The sequence below is a fragment of the Staurois parvus genome, unplaced genomic scaffold (assembly GCF_062004578.1).
Source record: "Staurois parvus isolate SC_StPar_1 unplaced genomic scaffold, SC_StPar_1.0 ptg000172l, whole genome shotgun sequence".
Taxonomy (NCBI): Eukaryota; Metazoa; Chordata; class Amphibia; order Anura; family Ranidae; genus Staurois; species Staurois parvus.
In genome coordinates this window covers 166,675-184,479 of record NW_028317968.1, presented here as the reverse complement: position 1 = coordinate 184,479, position 17,805 = coordinate 166,675, and the positions used below count along the sequence as shown (strand labels likewise).

General features: G+C 41.9%; 1 protein-coding gene across 1 annotated transcript in view; it reads left to right on the top strand.

Annotated features, from left to right (window-relative positions):
* RAI2 (retinoic acid induced 2) overlaps positions 1 to 16,760 on the top strand; it is an 87,172-nt gene extending 70,412 nt beyond the window's left edge. The window contains exon 2 of the mRNA XM_089676559.1: positions 14,263 to 16,760. Coding sequence (XP_089532685.1) covers positions 14,374 to 16,056 — 1,683 coding nt within the window. The 5' untranslated portion in view covers positions 14,263 to 14,373 and the 3' untranslated portion in view covers positions 16,057 to 16,760. The remainder of the gene's footprint in view (positions 1 to 14,262) is intronic.
* The last annotated feature ends 1,045 nt before the right edge of the window (positions 16,761 to 17,805 follow it).

The window sequence follows — 17,805 nt, the reverse complement described above, 5'->3', positions numbered from 1 at the left end:
GTAGACTTTTTATATCCACTGTCCATCTGAAAGCTTGGATTTACATTTTAGCTAATTTGCAAGACAAATCTACGACTGCAAATTAAGGAAATATTAGTTAAAGAAATTAATTCTTCCTATCATTAATTTGCCTCTAACAAAAGTGATTGTAAACCAATAATTTGTATTTTTTTTAAAATAGCAAACATATACTTACCTGCCATGTCCAATGATTTTTGCACAGAGCAACCCTGATCCTTCTCAGCTCAATGGCGGCGCTCTTCCTCCTCCAAGTGCACACCATAGCAAGCTGCTGGCTATGTAGGCACTCGTGCTGGCTCGCCTTCAAGCTGGCTTTTTGTGTCTATCCCTCTGCTCCCTCACTTGCTGTGATTGGCCATTGGCTCCTGCTGCTGTCTCTGAACCTATGAGGAGAGAGAGAGCCAAGAGAGCTGCTGCTCTCATGCACAGCACAGGTAAGTAAAAAAGGCATTGGGGGTGTTTTTTTTTTAACTTAATGCAGAGAATGCATTAAGGTAAAGTAAAAACCTTCAGCCTTTAGAACCACTTGAACTCTTGGCTATACTTCTCTTGTGGATCACAAGAGTGCAGTTTGTTCTTCGCTCCTGTGACCTGTTTTCAGCTGACACCAGGTTGAAGCCCACTGTCGGCTGACGTCACTCACCTGGTCCAGACTGGGGAAAGATCCTGACTTTAAAGTCGGGATCCACCCCAGAGTCTGGAGTGGCACCTGGCTCAGCCTGAGCCAGCCGCTTCCTACCCCTATACAGCCCAGTGCTCCAGTGAGCGGCAGGGGGCAGATCAGAGAGCAGTGACTGACAGTCACCGCTGTCTGCTCAGAGCGGCTGTGGGAACTCATGTGATCTCTGAGTTCTCACACTTAGAGCTGGTGGAAACAGATGCAGCATCAGACCGATGCTGCATCCACCTAGATAAGTATAATTTGAGGAAAAAATCCAAACCCCTACTTCTCTTTAAACTGCAAACCTCCACTCTAACACTAAATACAAAAGTAAACCAAAGAACAAAAATGTAAGACATTGCAGCTTACCATTACTTAGATGTGGTGGCTGTATTAGTTTTTGCTGTTTAATAGGTTGTTATAACGAATAATGGAGAAAATATTACAAAACGTACAAAGGCATATCATAAAGAGTGAGATTGCATGACTTTCCTGGCTATCCGGTAAGAAAACATGAGACAGCAGATGTGGAATATTAGTCATAAATGTAGGGTGGTATAAAAATAGCATTCATTGAAGTTTAGCTTCAATTTGTTAGTTAAGTTCATCTTAATCTGCAAGTCTAAGGGCTCGTTCACACTTGACTGTTTTTCCAACTCTTGCCAAACGCCCCTATAGCGTTTGACAAGTGTTGGTCCATCGTTTGCGGAGCGTTTTCAACACCGAATGCGCGGTTTAGCGGAGGTTGCTAGGCGTTTGCCAAGCGTTAAAAACGTCCCACAAACGCCTATAATGAAGTTTTAATGGTGTTAACGCCCTGCAACCGCACCGCAAACGCCGGCCGGGCGTTTGAGGAGTGACCCCATAGACTTGAATAGGAGGCTTCAACTCCTCCTGACTCGACCAGAGGCGTCCGTTTTGCCGCGACGCAACGCAATGCTAACGCTCCCGTTTGAACAGCACCATGTGCTGCAATGTGCAGAATTTTCCCGTCAGAAATGACGCCCAAAAAAATTAAAACTAATGTCTACTACATCAAAGAATTGGTAAGCTGCAATATATAGTTTTGTGTTTGGATTTAATACTGCTTTAAATGGTAACACTCTATCATTATTTAAAAATTAACACCCTATTATTATTTAAGTTAATGGTGAAGTTACACTAATTTCACCTATCAACTAATCCCCTTATTTTGTCTTAGGAGCAGCCATGTCCTCCTTTATCACATTCAATGAAAGTAAAGGGCCACCATGCTGTCACAGAGTGGTAATGATAGAAAAGGAATGAGACCTTGTTGATTAGGTCTGCAATGTTTTTTGAAAGGCCAAGATCTCCAACTGAAAGCCATGACATATGGCTTCTCTGATATCACCGAATGGTACCCACTTGCCTCCACCAAAGATGCAAATATTTGTTTTAGTTGGACTTGATCTTAAAAAAAATAGTTAGTGTTACTAAACCCATGACCCTGCATCCACTATATCTGGTCTCCCACTGTACACAGAACATGGAAATGCTATTATTAATTATTATTATTAAAGCTTGTAGGAGGAGTTTTCTTTCTGCTCTACGAGGATGCAAATCCCCTGACCTCTGTCTGGACAGTGCTGATTGGTCCTGTGCTGATCACATGCACTCTCCCAAGAAAAAAGAAAAACACCAAGCTGAGCATGTGCAAATGCCTACGGTTCAGTCTGTCTTATCAGAGATAAGGGGTGGTCGCTTGAAAAAGGGGAGTAACAGAGAAGAAAGGATCAAAGGGCCTTTTTACACAATGCAGAGAATTAACCCCTTAGGTTCCGCAGTGAGTATAACAAGCATGCTTTACTGCATATACAGACTGATTTTACTGTTGTGGGTTTAGTATCACTTTAATGGATTGAAGAAAAAAATGCCTTTATGGTTTGTTGCTAAACTAGTAGCCAAACAAAGAGTGCTTCTGGTTCTTAAAGCGGAGCTCCACCCAAAAGGGGACGTTCCGCTTTAGGGACTGCTCCCCCACTCCCCGTTAAGGATTGGTACCTTTGGGGGCGGGGGGGAGCGGGTACCCGAATTTGACAGGAACCTGCTCCCACTTCCTGTCCAATCGCCTAGGCGTTCGGAAGCGGAAGGTGTCCTCCCTCCCTCCCTCCCTGTAGTCTTTTGGGACACGTGACAGGTCCCAGAAGACTACAGGACCATTCATGAAGCGCAGCGCTACTCGCGCATGCGCAGTGGGTACCTGACTGTGAAGCCGCAAGCTGTTACAGCCGGGTTCCCACACTGAAGATGCCGGCCTCCTGGCTGCAGGGGACACACCGCAGGACCGAGGGACAGGTAAGTGACTGTTTTTTTAGCAGTTTTTGTAGCTGCTGACTTTTATTTTTTGACAGGGTGAGTGGAACTCCACTTTAAGATTTCTGTGTGTTACTGAGCAGACCAGGAGCCATGGTAAAATAATTCAAAAGAAACTTCCATCTTCAAATCCACTTCCTGTAGAGTCACACTGCTATGTTACTTTTAAGAGGTTTCCTTAATTACACACTTTATTGTAAAACAGGTCTAGGCTGACGATTCATTTTACTGTCCTCTGCTAAGTTATCAAAGTTTTATAACAAAATTAGCAATGACACGTATAGCCATTCAGCAAGCTTCCCATCTAGGGAATGTGACAGTGTGTCTAATTTTTGGTGGATTTGATGTGTGGCTGGATAGACACTTGCTGAAGGTCAACACTTCTTAGAATAGCTCTAACCAAATGTCATTAGTAGATTTTATGTTTTTAATTGTTTTGATTTAAAATCTAGGCTCAAAAGGAAGGGATCTGACAGGACATATAACATGCATGGCTTAATGCAAGTGACTCCACTAATATACTTTGTCAAGCTTAACGTGCCTGTTTCCCCATTTGTTTATATTGGATTTGTTAATGAGAGATTCTCATAGTCAGCATGCATGATGTGATGTTTTGGGGCTCATTCACATTTGTGCGTTGTTGGAACTCTCTCTTAAACATGTTTTGCAACAACACATGGCACTTCACCTGCTCTGTGTACAGTGTGTTGGGGCGCCACCCATTGTACTGTAGAGCAGAATTCACGACGCACCACAGCACACCACAATACATATACCGTGCACATTTTTTCTTATCTTGCTTTTCATTGGCAGCTCACTCAGTATGAATGAGCTGCCAATACAAAAAAAAATGTACTGTATGCTTGCCTTAATGCAACGTGTATCGGTGTGTGTTCCATAACGCACGTTAACATGTGCATTAACTCACTGAAGCATAATGCTTAAATATGAAAGGGCAACCAAGGACTTCTTTTCAGCTTTTCCTAATTCACTGAGATTCCAGGGTACTAAATAACGTTAGACGTAAAGAATTCACTAACCGCTGTCCCTCCGCCCTATAGCAGAAATACTGCTACAGGGTGGAAGGGGTACACAAAATCACGTATGTGTGTGTATATGTGTGTGTATGTGTATATATATATATTTGATTTTGCATTTTCGATGTGTAGGCCTTGGCTGGTGATTCCCAGCCGACACCTGGCGATCACAGTGTATCACGGGCGAGGGAGAGACCTGTATGTAAACAACACAGATCTCTCCCCTGTCAGCTCTGGCACACTGCTTTGTGTGGCTCTGCATAGAATACCCCTCCTCCCCTCCTGAAGACTTCTGGGATGTATAACATAATTTGCCTAGGCATGGAAACCAGGAAGTAACTGAAGAAATGTAAAAAAAAATTTAAAACAATAAATATGATATGCCTTTCTATCTATTTACTAATGCTAGCAGTACAGGGATTAAAATAGTCAATGTTGATTGAGAGAGTGAAGTTCCGCTTTAATTTATTTATCGCAATGGCTGTGTAATGTCCCCTTCTTAACAGCATGTACTCACCTTTCCTTTGTTTCACCCACTTTCTTTGGCATCTGAGAGTGAGAATAATTGTCCTGTGTAGGCTGCAGATTTCTAGTCTGAGCTTGTACATACTGAGGGCTCTGTGTCTCCCAACCCAGATGATAGCACTGAGGCAAGCACCAATGCTAGAGAGGTGCATTAAAGTGAACCTGTTGCTTTTACTCTACATGGGCAAAACACAGTTTTGCTTTAAATTTCAGATGTGGAAATAAGAGCTTCGATATCCACTGTACAGTACAGTATTTTTGAATATTGTATGATTGTAAAATGCATTACTTGCATGGTACTATAAACCTTTTGCTACATTTTGGCAATTTATAGCAAAATGTCTGAATATCATATCAAGAAAGGATATGCCACAAAATTATGTAATACAAGCTTTAGAACAGAACATGGTGACGGTTGTTGCTATATTAGGCCAGTAGTTCCAACAACAGCTGCATACTTCAGTAGTAACTATCACTATTTATACTGATGATAATTTAAGGTACCAGAGCCTTTGTTACTCAAACAGAATAGGGTCAATCTCTTTAGAGCTTGTACTGAAATAGTGCTTTCAAATGCTGTACATTCTGCAAAACGCAAATATTTGTTCTGTAAGACTGTGGATGGAACAAATGTTGTGTTTCTTTTCCAATCTTTTTATTAAAGTTTTGACAGTGCAACGGTACAAGAATGCAAAAGTACCATAATGAGGTTATGAGCACCAATGAGTTTTTGTCGAGCAAAAAACTGAATGAGCAGGGCGGGTGAATCCAGCTGGGGAGACCCCAAAAGCCCTTATCTCAGTAAACAGATAAACAGTGTGATTCTCCAAAACTACCATTTGTCCCCTCGATCAGGGGATAATTAAACCCAGGGGTGGCCAAGCAGCAGCCATACAGCCCCTATGGACAGGTTGGATAGCCAAAGGTAAAGGGAAAAAGGGAGGATAAGCATGCCTGCTTGTTCACACCCTCTAGACAGGGGGGAGACCCGTGGTACACAATGAACCACCCTGGCCGGGACCAGATACCATCTCAACAACACTTTATAGTTGGCTTTGATTAGAGAAGTATTAATTATTTATGGCATTGTGCTCCAGGCCAATTTATGCCAGTATCATAGGTTTTGCCCAAATCCTGTTCCCAACTTTCCATATACGATAATTTGGTGTTAGTGGAGGACAGGAAACTATATAGCTTTGAAATATAACCAGATTGCTTATCAGCATTTCTACACAAGTATTCCACAGATGTGGATGTGCTGAGATCTGATACCTTTTTCAGGGAGTGGACAAAATGTGAAATTTGGGCATAACAGAAATTTTCTGTGGCTGGCATATCATGTTTTTCCTGAAAGAAATGCATAGGCAAGATGCCTCTGTGATCATATTAGTCTACTATGCGTAGGAGGCCCTTAGTTTTGGGGTGTCACACTCCGGAGTGACATTTGAGTTCTCTAGTGGGGGGGCCAAATGGGCATAAGCTGATCAGAAATTATGTTTCTGAGTCAGCCTGTCCTACAGGCCAAGAGAAAAAGAAAGTGTTGGACAAAGAATTGGGGACCAGTCTTTGGCCAGTAGCCATAACAGGTCGGCGATCGGTCTTGTCGGTAGAATAGATGATTCCAGGTGCATCCAGAGTGGGCGACCTATGTCAAGTATGAAATGAGATCAATGATGCCAACTGAGCAGCCTGGAAATATTTGAGTAGATCGGGAACCCCCAGCCCGACTAGTATCCTGGGAGATCACATGGCGCCTGTATTCATCCAGGGCCTCTTGTCCCCTCCCCCCCATACACATGCCATCTTTTTTTGTTGGACTTTCTTTAAGTCAGATAGATTAAGGGAAATTTAGTTTGAGTGCAGTCATGACTGAGGGTTTTTAGCCCTTCTCTGTAGGTCACCAATGTTTGTATAGTGGCAGATATTTTCACTGATACATGTTCTGGAGATTCGGGGTTAAGTGGACGCCTAGATATGGGAGAGCAACTGTCTGCCAATGGAATTGAAATGTGTCCTAAAGGGCCTGGACAGCACAATGTTCTAAAGAGATGTTCAGTGATTGTCATTTTTTATGATTCACTTTCAACCCTGAGATAGATGAGAAAAGATGCAAGTCAGAGTAAAGATTGGGGACGGATGTGGTCAGGGAGGAGAGAGTTAGTTGAATGTCGTCAGCGAACAAAGCACATTTATGGATGCGTCCCCCACAGGGTATTCCTTGTACATCAGGATTACAGCAGAGTTTGATGGCCAGGGGTTCCAAAGCCGGTATGAAATGTTTTGGGGACAAAGGGCATCCCTGGTGGGTTCCCTGGCAAATCGATATATGGGGGGGAGCTATATCCTTTTACTAGAAGGTTGGTCGTGGGTGTCTTTTATAGTGTCTGTAAGAGAGTCTGAAAATTTGGCCCAAATCTGTATTTGTATAGGTATTCCAAGGACAGGGAATCAAAAGCTTTATGTAGGGCTAGGAGCATTCCTCGTCTCTTTCCTTGTCGGTACCAATCGGAGTGTATTGCTGAGATGATATCAGTGAGGCACCGCATTTGGTTGGGGGTCTCACTGGGGGACAAACCCAACCTGGTCAGGATGTACACTGATCAAAAGGTGTTTAATTTTCTTTGAGCAGAGTATAGCATCAAGTCAGTTAAACTCCTGGTATATTGATCTGGTCTGTTAAGTAGCAGAGTGGGTTGTTAATCAGTTTCAGCTGCTTTGGTGTTAATGAAATTAACAACAGGTGCACTAGAAGGGCAACAATGAGATGGCCCGCAAAACAGATATGGTTCTACAGGTAGAGGGCACTGACATATTTTTTTCCCTACTCATCTTTTCTGACTGTTTTTCACTAGTTTTGCATTTGGCTAGGGCCATTGTCTCTACTGGTAACATGAGGCAATACCTGGACCCTACAGAGGTTCCACAGGCAGTACAGCTTCTCCAGGATGGCACATTAATATGTGCCATTGCCAAAAGGTTTGCTGTGTCTCCCAGCACAGTCTCAGGAGCATGGAGGAGATTCCAGGAGACAGGCAGTTACTCTAGAAGAACTGGACAGGGCTGTAAGAGGTCCTTAACCGATCAGCAGGACTGGTATCTGCTCCTTTTTGCAAGGAGGAACAGGATGAGCACTGCCAGAGCCCTACCAAATGATCTCCAGCAGGCCATTGGTGTGAATGTGTCTGACCAAACAATCAGAAATAGACTTCATGAGGGTGGCTTGAGGTCCTGACGTCCTCTAGTGGGCCCTGTGCTCACTGCCCGGGACCATAGAACTCGATTGGCATTTGCCAATGGTCTGGTCAGAGAGCGCATTGAAATATGAGCATAAATAAGGCAATAGTATTTTTTATTATATTTTCCTGAATATCCGCCAGGACTGGATGGATGGGTTTAAGGTTTTTATTGATTGCAGTCGCTATTTCATTTTCCATGAACTCCATCTCCATTGAGTCCATTTGATCTCTAGTTAGGTGAGGGATCGGGAGACCACAGAAAAATTTCTCCACCAGGTGTTCTGATAAAGGATCTAGGGACGAGTAAAGCTTGGTATAAAAGTAAAAAAATTCTCATACTATCAATTGTGAGTTTTGAGTAAGAGTCCCATTACACATACGAAGTTTCGGCAAAGACGGTTTAAAAGGCCAGGAACAAGTTTCCTTGCCAGGAGGGTGTTGGGCTTGTCCCCCATGGTATAGAATTTATTTCTAGACCAGCGAATGCTCCTTTCAGCCTTAGTCGTGAGGCTGAGATTGAGAGCAAGATGTGCTGCTTCAATCTGTCATCTAAGGTCGGTTTGGAAATTGCTTCTCTGGGCTCTCAACAGTTCCTGCAACTCCTTCTGTTTTTCTTTAATGGCTAAGTCTCCAGCTTGTTTTGTCCTAGAGGTGATTTGGATCAACATCCCTCTAATGGTTGCCTTATGGGCTGCCCATGTCATTGTAGTGGGAGTGTCCATGGATGCATTATCACGCAAAAAAGGTTGAATTTTCTGCTCCACTTCTTTAAATATAATGGGGTCATTTAGAAGGGAAGCATTCAGTTTCCAGGTGGAGGGGCAAGGTTTGGTCTATAAATCCGATATAGTCAAAGTCACTGTGCAATGATTGGATCATGGTATAGTGGAAATTTGTGCTCCAGAGATAAATGGCAGCAAAGGGGAGAGAGTAAAGAGGTGGTCTGTTCTCGAATAAGTCTTGTGGACATGAGAATAAAAACTGTAATCTCTTGTTGTGGGGTTACAATCCTTCCACACATCTACCAGGTCATGGAACCTGCCCTGCTTAGGAACATGTTTAAGAGGTCACCTGATGGGGTTCAGTTTGTCGAGTATTTGATCTAGGGAGGTGTTGCTGCACCTCCCCACACATACACACACAATCATGTGGCCTGTCGCGTGGGGCAGCAGAATATCTAACTTCGCAGAAAAATGCAAGTTGACCAGTGTTTGATGTGTAAATAGGATATTAGAGTGACAGCTAGATCGTTAATTTTCCTCACTATCAGGATGTACCTACCCTCTTTGTCTTTTATGACCTCCCAGGGTGTAAAGGGGACTGTTTGCCATTTCCAGTTTCTTCTATGAGCCATTTGCAAGATAAATGGCGGGGTATTTAGCGTTGAGGAATTTTGTAGCAGAAGTTCTGGTGAAGTGGGTTTCATGGTGAAGCAAAATGTCTCCTCCTAATTTATTGTAGAATTGGAAGACTTTAGTCCGTTTTTAGAGAGTAATTAAAGCCCTGTACATTGTGAATTATGACTTTATGTTGGGATGTGTGTTGCGTCGTCATGGTGGGTGTGTAGGCTGCACTCGCTGGACATAATATCTCAAAGTCACAAGCCCAAGGAGAAAGATAAGATTAACCAAAAGATCAAGGAGCAGCAGTAAGAAGGACAGAAATTCAAATAAAGAGAAAGGACAGACAAAAGCAGATCACTGAAGAACAAAAGTTCAACCAACAGTTTGCAAAATAACAGTTGTCCAACCAAGGATGGTAAATGGGGAGTATCCCCCACATCAAATAGTGGAGTTTTCACCATCACCAAAGGTGGAGACAAGTTCACTTCAAGTGGCATGTGTGACCCCAGTGGCACATAGCCAATAAACTGAAATAAAACGTTGGGGATAGGAAGCATAATACAATAAGGAGTAGGGTATAAGATGACCTTGTAGGGGATCCGGAGCAACACATCTGGGTTTCTGCAGCCCCCAAAATGATCTTGTTGTGATTCCTAATGGGGGGGCTAGGAGCATTTAGACATAGGTCGGGGGACTATTGGCCACTCATCCCTTCTGAAGACAGGTGCTTGGGCTAGGGGGGAGAGTAGTGAGGGGGATACGAGTGCTGGAAAGGGAGGGGATAAAAGGGAGGAGGAGGGCCTTGAAAACGAGTCATATAGGCAAGTCCAGCCAGAGCCTTTCAATAAATGAACGTTTCCAAATCAGATCCTATTGAAATAAAGCATAGAGTGGGTAAACTGGGATACCCATCTTAAGTAAAACACACTTGAGTGGTGCAGTATCCCCTTGAGAAAGAGAGCAAAGCTGTCTTACAGGTCTCAGACACGGAGGTTCAGGTAATAGGTGATGATCTCCTTGCAGATGATCTTGACTGCTGGGTCTAGATTGGTGACAGGGGTCTGTCATCAGAGGGACGTGGTTGTGAGGTGGACAGATCCTTGGAGATCAGGCTAAAATTCAGGAGAACTTCCTCGCCATCTTGAAAATTAGTAATGAGTCTTTCCCTTGTACAAGAAAGCCAGTTTGAAGGGGAACTACCAGCAGTATATTATGTTTTGATTGAGCGGCTGAGTGAGCAGGGGTTTCAAAGAGCATCTCTTCTGGACCGCGAAAGCAGAAAGATCTGCAAACAGTAGAATCTTATGTCCCTGCAGGGAGAGTTTTGGTGAAGCTCTGGCAGCAGACATTGTATTTTCCTTTATCCTGTAGTAATGGAGCTTCATAATGATATCTCGAGGTAGGGCATCTTGTCTAGGGGCAGTGAGAGCTCAATGGATCCGATCAATCTCAAGTTGGGGGGGGGGGGGAGATATCCGGGATAACCTCTTTCATTAACTGATGGGCCACCTTCTCCAAATCTGTGTTGGTTTCGGGGAGGCCACGGATGCGGACGTTGTATCTTATGGATCTATAGAAAATAGCATTTTTTCACTAAGATGATGCATTTATTTTAACAGCAATCAGTGCAATGGGGTATATTTTCTAAAACTAGTGCACTCAGAATCTGATGCAACTGTGCATGGTAGCCAGTCAGCTTGTTATTTCAGCTTTTTCAAGTTGAGCTTCACTAATAAAATCTGGAAGCTGATTGATTTCTATGCAGAGCTGCACCAGATTGTGCACTCTTCAGTTTTAGTAAATAAACCCCACAATCTCATAATAATTTTATTTTCAAAATGTTTTTATTCACATATACTTATATATTGCTAAGGTTTGTAAACAAGCTTTGAGATCCTCTCATAAATTATTATTTTAGATTGCGAATAATTATTTATTATGATCTCAGATGCTCCTTTTCCTGCTCTCCTCAATAGGCATCTTATTCAAAAAGTTATAGCATGCTTGTTTTAACCCTTTCATGGCCAGACCATTTTTTTGCTATTCAGCACTGCACTACTTTAGGTACGGCATTGCATGACCATGCAATTACCAGTTAAACACAATTTATAGCATTTTTCACACGTTTTATTATATAAACATATCCAACTTGCTATCAAACATATCCAATTAAAAAAAATCAAATTTCTCCATACATTTAGGCCAAAATGTATTCTGCTACATATTTTTGGTAAAAAATTATACTACTAATGGTGCTGATCTGCGATTTGTAGTGGGACTGTGATAGTGTGACGGGCAAACTGGCAAGATTGAACAAGTGTTCATTTGTGTAATGTGTGCTGCTGTTTACTAAAAAAATCTTTGTTTCCTCTCTCTGCTTTGCAGGGAGAAGAAACAGAGAGATCGTTCCATCTGTACAGAGCACTGTGTTGATTGTCAACACTGGGCTCTGGCTGTGATTGCACACAGCTGATCAGCAGATCCTTGCCATAAATCTTTGACCAGAACCTGCTGATAAACTCCCGCTGTGTACAATCACAGTGGGAGTCAATGGATGGGGACAAGTGCACACTCCCTATACTCGGAAGAGACCAGCGACATACAGGTACAGTTGACTGGCCTAAAGAGACATGGCTCAACATTTTGTGGACTGATGAAAGTAAGATTGTTCTTTTTGGGTCTAGTGGCCGGAGACAGTTTGTCAGACGACCCCCAAACACTGAATTCAAGCCACAATACACTGTGAAGACAGTGAAGCATGGTTGCGCAAGCATCATGATATGGGGATGTATCTCATACTACGGCGTTGGGCCTATTTATCGCATACCAGGGATCATGGATCAGTTTTAATACATCAGAATACTTGAAGAGATCATGCTGCCTTATCCTGAAGAGGAAATGCCCTTGAAATGGGTGTTCCAACAAGACAACAACCCCAAACACACCAGTAAACGTGCAACATCTTGGTTCCAGACCAACAAGATTGACGTTATGGAGTGGCCAGCCCAATCCCCGGATCTTAATCCAATAGAAAACTTGTGGGGTGACATCAAAAATGCAGTTTCTGAGGCAAAACCAAGAAATAGAGAAGAACTGTGGAATGTAGTCCAATCATCCTGGGCTGGAATACCTGTTCACAGGTGCCAGAAGTTGGTTGACTCCATGCAACACAGATGTACAGCAGTTCTCAGAAACAGTGCTTATACAACTAAATATTCATTAAGTGATTCAAAGGAAAGCAAAATCTTCAAACATTTTTCAGTTTATATAGTGAATGTTTGAGTTTGTAAAGAAGAATACAAACACTGCTATTTTTTTGAACAGTCTAATATTCACTTATCTTCAATTTTTTAGAGGAACAACATAAATTTGACATATTTTTCCTCATGTTTTGATTTGGAATAGAATGTGTAGTGTTCCCAATGCATTTTTGTGTATGGAAATAAAAGCTATTAGAAGGATTTTGAGCTTTATTCACTTTTTTCAACACACTGCTATTATTTTGAACACAACTGTGTGTATATATATATATATATATATATATATATATATATATATATATATGTGTGTGTGTGTGTGTGTAAATATACACTGTATATACACACACACAGATACTGTACATATAGACATTTTTCTGTTTGTATCTGACTTTCCTTTTATCCCCAGAAGTCTGTATAGAGTTTGGGCCAAAATTTCAGGCATCACCACTAAAACTTTGGTTTCATACAGCAAGCCTTTCTTTGGTAATAATGTGGGTGCCTGGGTTCTCCTATTATTACATCATGGGGACTTCAGCAGGCAAACTTAGAATAGGCCTGTCTCTGTGACTCCAGATCAGAAAGCAGGTGGAATTGGGTGAATGATATTTTAATATGTTTACAATTTACACATTTTATATATATATATATATATATATATATATATATGTATTTTACTATTAACATAAAGCTGCAAAAGTGGCAATATAATTAACAATGCTAAAGAAGTGCCTTATTGGGTAGTAAATGCAGAGGATTTGACAGTGGGCAGTATGTGTAGGATAATAGTGTGGAGTGCCTGACAGCAGGCAATTTGGGCAGGAGAGGAATGCATATGGAATGACCAGGAGGCAGTATGTACAGGTAACCAATGTGGAGGGTATGCTAGGGGGCAGTATGTGCATGAAAGGCTTGTGATGGGTCCAACAATAGACAGTATGTGCAAAAGAGAAATGCACTGGATATGACAAAGGGCAGTATGTACAAGCTTGCAGATAGTATAATGTGTAACAGTATGTGTAGAAAAATTGCAGGGGGTAGGACAGCAGACAGTATATGCAGGAGAGAATGATGAAGGATATGACAGCATACACTAGATATATAGTTCAGATTTTTTTTTTATTCATCTGCATGATTTGGAACACTGTAGTTATGTTTATAACATAGAACACGGTTTTCAATGCTTACTTTTTAATTAATAATAACCCTTTAATTGCCAGGTCCATACGGCGTACAGACATACCACATTGCTTCCTGCTGGCTTGGTCCGTATGCCGTACACATCTGATTTCTCCTGCTGCTATAAGCTCATGATTACTCCAGTAAGCCAACATGTAGCCTATAATTTGGGGAGTGGCTGTTTTCATCAAAAGCTTCTGATAAGGATATTTTACTTCATGATAGATTCCTTTAGAAAGTTGATTCCTTGGTGCTCCTTTATGCAGGCCATAGACGGGTCATTTATTGGCCGAATTTTTGTCCGCACGAAAAATCGGCCGATAATCACGCCGTTAGTGGGGCAGCCCGTTGGCTGTTTTTCGCGGATCTCCTCATTTATTTTTATCGGTCATGCTGAAAAATCCGTGAAAAATGGCCATTTTTGTTGACATGGGTGGCAGCATCGGCAACAGGGCCGACCGATTTTTCGTTTATTGGCCGCAAATTCGGCCGATAAACGGCTCGTCTATGGCCTGCCTTAGGATGCCTGCAACAATTGAAGGGTTTTGTAGCATCCTCTTACTTTGTCATGTGAATTCATTTAAACCACATCAATAGATTCTTGAGAGATTAGCCATGTAAAATAGCTAAGGTGTAAACTGACTTTTTTTTTTCTCTTTTTCTTTCCAGGCTTTTAAGATGCTATTGTATGTATGCTGCTACACAGGTTACATGGCCAGTAAATTCAAGCAGGTCATGTAAAAGCAAGTAATACGTGGCCCAAAATAAGTTGCTGCAAAGATGGAGGAACTCTATAAGGAAACACCAGAACTGCAGATTGATTTAAATAGCACTTCTTCCTCTATTCCAAACAAACTTGAGAATGGGGTTGCCCAACTTATTACTGCAGAAGCTTGGAATATTAACCCATCTGGTCTCATGAAAAAAGCTCTTTCTCCTCTGGTAACTGTTCCAGCATCTCCTGTTCTTAGCCCCTCTTCTGATTCCCAGAGTGGAGTAGCACTAAAAGTGGCTGCAACTGTGCTTCAGCCCATTTGTCTTGGAGAAAGCCCCGTTGTGCTTCCAATACACTGGCAAGTTGCTGGTAGTACGCCACCTCAGATAGGTACTAGCAACAGCAGCCCACCATATGTTATCACCACACAAGGTCCTGTCCCATTGCCTGTGCTTTTGGAACAACACGTTTTTCAGCATTTGAACTCTCCTCTGGTATTGCCACAAGGATCATCGTATCCTGGTGCTACAATTCAAAACCATCTTTTTCCTGGAACTGCTGCCACAGTTGGTCAACCTCAAATTCTTGATGAAAAGACTTCTAACCCAGTGCAAGAAACAGTTCTGCCCCCTGTTTTTCAAAATCCAGGCTTTTCAGCTGTGCTGCAAGATTTCTTTCCCTCACCCAGCAATCTAGGCACACCTTCTCCTTGTCATATATCTTCAGATTACGCCTCTACCAATGTCCACACTGTTCCACCGCAAGCCTTTAGCTCACCTTTATCACCACTAGTTCCTCCTGCCACTCTCCTGGTACCATATCCAGTTATTGTCCCTTTGCCAGTGCCAATACCTTTACCAATCCCAATCCCTATACCAGTGCCACAGACTGAATGTACAGATAATGCGGACCATCAAAAAACAACAGTAGAAATCCCAAAGAGCTGCAAAAGCACACAGACCCCAATGGAAAAAGAAGACATTAAACCTTTTGAATCGACAGGAAAGCCAGAACTTGCACAATTTCATCGGCACTCTGTCATCAAAATGAACAATGAAAATGAAGCCCTGGATCTTTCATTGAAAACTGAAACACTGGTCAAAGACAATGATATGATTAGTATGACTAACCAAGTAATAGAGGAAGAAGGTGTTTTAGACCTTTCCCTCCCAGTGTACAAAAGATGTGGTAGTACAAGTGCTCAGAATGGAATATCTGTGTCATATGGACAAATCAGTGACTCTTCAAGCCCTTCCGCTGGTAAGAATTTCCCTACCACTACAACACTGAATCCAGCCCTTGTCCATCATGAGATGACACACAAAGATACCCGAGTCATCTGCACTAATTCTAATGAACTTATAAGACAGCAGAAATGGTCTTCTGAACAAAACAACAGAAGTAGCTATGAGCCCAAATCCACCAACAACATAGAGCTTGTGAGTAGCTCCCAAACAGCAAAAGTCATTGTTTCTGTAAAAGATGCTGTGCCTGCCATATTCTGTGGCAAAATCAAAGGGCTTTCCGGTGTGTCTACAAAAAACTTTTCTTTTAAGAGAGATTTACCACAAGGCTCTACTGTACAGGGCTACGATGTGAAGACTCAGGCAGAAGTAAAGGAAAATGCTGATGCATTAAGGAAACAAGTAAAGAACAGAAGTGTTAAATTAAAGAAAGTGAATTCACAAGAAATACACATACTCCCAATCAAAAAGCAAAGACTAGCTGCTTTCTTCCCAAGGAAATAGGATCTGCCTCATTGGAGATGTTAAAACCAATTAGGTGTCCCATTTGTTGGGTTTTACTGGAAGGTGATACTGAAATATCACACCTTTGTGCCCTGATTCACTGGCCCTGCACACAGCACCTTGAGATCTAGAGGTAGATCCAAGAACCGCTCTGTGTGGGGCTGTAACAGACGGGAACTGGGTCCTATCAGTCTGACCTCAACTGACTCTACTACTTTGAGTGGACTCCTTTTTGTATTATTCCTGCCAGAAAAAGATTTCTGTAAAACAACTTCTAGAAATCAAAACAAATTATGGCTGTAGAAATGGAAGTATTTGTTTTGAAAAGTTGGAATATAAAGACCACTTAGCCTTTTTTAAACTGTCACATAACAGTTTGTAATGATGATACAAATGGGACAGCAATTATTTACCACGTGGATCAATTTGCCTTTAAAATATCTTTCTAATTTATTATATGTGAGATGGAAAACAATGGGTAACCATGAAAATGTAAATAGTCTGTAAACTGGGACATTTTTGTCATATGCATTGGCAAAGGCCATAAAACAACTTATTTTTAAGGAGATCACACATTTTATGCAGCTTTTACTAGAGTGCTGGACTGGCCAGAACTGTTTTACTGCCAAGATTTCCCTATATGCTGTATTTAATACTAATAGCAACACTGCATATTTAAAATAAATGCTTGTACGTGTCAATGATTTACTTTACCTGTGTTCATTGTGGATGTTACACAAAAAATTAGTCACATTCAGTTCAGGACTTTGAGTTTTCTGCAATTATGAAAGAGATGAAGTGCAGTAACAACCATTTATTTGCATTTGGGGATCCAGAAAGCGTTCGGTACTGTGCGCCTGCACATATGTCACATTGGAAGCAGCGTCTGTCTAGCTGCTGCGTTCCAGTTGACAGCAATGGGACCACCTTCATAGGTATGTACAGGACAACTGTGCGTCCGCATGCAGGTAAACACAGCTCTCCACGAACATACATTTATGTATACTCTGTGTGAATTCTTAGTATGACAACTAAAGTTTGAGCAGTGGGTTACTCACAATACTGGATCTCTTCAAATTGCATTGAAGAGCAACAAAGTACTGACCTGCCCTATAGTTGGTAACCTAACCCTAGCTTGAGTATCTATGAGATGTTTTATTGAAACAATGTCCATTCAGTGGTCTCCTTTTAGACAAAATAAGTTTGATGATACATTCAGAGATCTATTTACAATTGTTGCACTCATAGATGTGCTGCTAATGGCAAGTTAAAGTCAATTATATTAACTGGTGCACATACAGTACAAAATATGTTTATATTTAGACCTCAGATCAGCCCCAGTTTATGAAATTTGATTGTCAAATCAGCCCCAATGCACGTAGCTTCAAACCTTAGATCAGCCCCAATTCATACACCTTCAAATTTCAGATCAGCCCCAATTTATGGACCTTTAGATGGCAGACCAGTCCCAGTTCATGTACCTTCAGGACTAAAATCAGCAACAATTATTGCTGCACCTTCAACCCTCAGGCCAGCTCCAATTTATGTTCCTTCAGAATTCAGATCAGACCCAATTCATAAACCTTTAGTCCTCAGATCAGCCCGAATGTATGCATCTTCTGACCTCAGGTCGGCCCAAAACCCCTGTTATTATTATTGTAGCTCAGATGAATAAGTGTAACCACCACTTGCCTTCCCCATCCTCCTCCCTGCCATACTGAAAACGCTCCTCTCACTTCCTTTCTGTGG